Raw genomic sequence first — 2,200 nt, 5'->3', positions numbered from 1 at the left:
GTTAGGAGGTGGTTCGCCGGAGCTCTTGGCCTCAAGTTGTGGTCCGGCAAAACTTCATCAATAAGCGGTGGTTCGACGAAGCTCATGCTTTTAGGTGGTGGTCCGGTAGAGCTAAGGCGGTGGTCGAGGAGCGAGGAGGCAAGAGCGATCTCCGATCTCTCCCTCTTGCTCTCTTGTTTGAGGAAAGTTATTAGCTTCGATAACCAGACGTAGAGATACGTCCGAACACCAATAAAATATTGACATGTTGGATGTACACATGTGCAAGAAATTTTAAGTCAAAAGCGTTAAAAGCACAGGTAAGTTGCAGGTAAAGCGCGGTAAAAAAGTGCATCTAAAACACAGTTAAAGCACAGTCCATATGACAAGTTTTAATTAAATGTCCGAACCTAATAATTTCTCTGTACTTGGAGCCTCCCCTTTTCAAGAGAAAAGAGGGTTATGTTTATAAATTTCCTGAGTTGCATTACCTGTAAACAAATTAGAGATCAAGAGTAAATGAGAAGCGACTTGATTAATAGTTGATATTGAATCCTTTAATCATTGACCATTTGTCATACATTTGAAAGTCTTAATGATGTCAGAATTCAACAATCTTGGACTCATTGGATTTGTCTCATTAAGCCAATTGATTCCATTATAAACAAGTAATGTTTGGAAACTATTTGTTAATCCAAATTGTGGTTCAAATCTTCCAACAGCAGCTCAGGTCCTTGATTTAAACTTTATTTGGGCTTGAATTGTGTAAAATTCAACGTCATTGGGTTCATATTTCCAACACATTCATTTTGACGATGAGTATGCTAAAATCAAAGTTCGAATGGTCCGAATTTTAATTTCGGAAGTTTCCAACTTGATTTTGCTCTGAGATTCATGCGCTATCAAGTTAATTATTTGATGATGTGACACAGACTTTAAAAAATTTATTTACCAAAGCGAAACAATACCAATTAGGTATAATACATACCTGTGATCAGAAAAAAAAATTCACGAATTTGGCAGCAGCATTAAATTTAGAAAATTCATAGCAAAAGAGCAAAAAATGATATAAGAAAAGAAGATTGGCCACAAAAGTCTCTAATTCTGCAGAAACTCTTCAGCTTGAAGAGGTAAAACAGTCGATCAATGCAGTAATAAGATATAGACATTGATCACTGAAGCAATGCAAGATATTCGAAACCCTTATAACAACCAAAAAAATTTAAACAAAACCCTAAAAATAAAAAGTGATGAATTGATTACCATATAAAACTTCCATTCGATCAACAGACCAATTCTCATACATCATAACATTTCAATTGCTTAATACAATATAGAAAATAGACATACTATAAATCAACATAAAATCAAAGGCCAATCATCCATATGATAATATAGCCCGACCTGCAGCTTAAGAACTCGTGAACTTTGTAACAGCTTTTGTTCCCTCAGACACAGCATGCTTCGCAAGCTCGCCAGGAAGCACAAGTCGCACAGACGTCTGGATCTCGCGGGAAGTTATCGTCGGCTTCTTGTTATAGCGAGCGAGACGAGAGGACTCATTTGCCAGCTTTTCAAAGATATCATTGATAAACGAGTTCATAATGCTCATCGCTTTGCTAGAGATCCCGATGTCGGGATGAACCTGCTTCAAGACTTTGAAGATATAAATCTTGTAGGTCTCTGTACCCTTCTTGGCCTTCTTCTTCTTCTTCTTGTCGCCTCCATCTTTCGCAGGCAACCGCTTCTCGGCCTTCGGTTTCTTCTCGGCCGGCTTCTTCTCCGCTGGTTTTTCTTCGGCCGCGGGCTTCTCTGGTGCCGGTTTCTTCTCCGCCAGCTTCTTCTCGGCCTTTGGCGCCATGTAAATAAGATCGAAGAGAACGAATTTGGTTGAGCGAGACGACGATGGGAAAGAAGAAAGCTAGCGTTGGATGGACGAGAGGGGATTTGTTCGGATATATATGGAGGAAAGGGATGGAATTCTACTGGAGGAAAAGGAGTGGGTCGGATCGATGAGTTGGCACATCCGTGGCGCTTGATAAGTATTAGTTCGTACGGTGGATATTGTAGACACGTGTAAGATGTTATTGATCCGTTAGGAAGAGTCAGGGATCGATGGTTGGGAGTTTTATGGACTTCCAGCAAAAGCGGATTCGGATCGTCTTCGGTACCCGGTAAGAAGGTACGCTAATAAATAATTGGATCCGTCAATTTGATTTGA

The 2,200-nt window shown here is 40.0% G+C and overlaps 1 protein-coding gene across 1 annotated transcript; it reads right to left on the bottom strand.

Moving 5' to 3' along the window:
• Positions 1 to 1,214: 1,214 nt before the first annotated feature.
• LOC110113511 (histone H2B.4) lies at positions 1,215 to 1,907 on the bottom strand. Its single transcript, XM_020846129.2, has one exon. The coding sequence runs from the start codon at positions 1,838 to 1,840 to the stop codon at positions 1,391 to 1,393; it is 450 nt and encodes a 149-aa protein (XP_020701788.1). The 5' UTR covers positions 1,841 to 1,907; the 3' UTR covers positions 1,215 to 1,390.
• Positions 1,908 to 2,200: the final 293 nt, after the last annotated feature.

This window comes from Dendrobium catenatum, unplaced genomic scaffold (assembly GCF_001605985.2).
Source record: "Dendrobium catenatum unplaced genomic scaffold, ASM160598v2 fragScaff_scaffold_1721, whole genome shotgun sequence".
Lineage (NCBI taxonomy): Eukaryota > Viridiplantae > Streptophyta > Magnoliopsida > Asparagales > Orchidaceae > Dendrobium > Dendrobium catenatum.
This window is presented reverse-complemented; position numbering and strand designations above follow the sequence as displayed.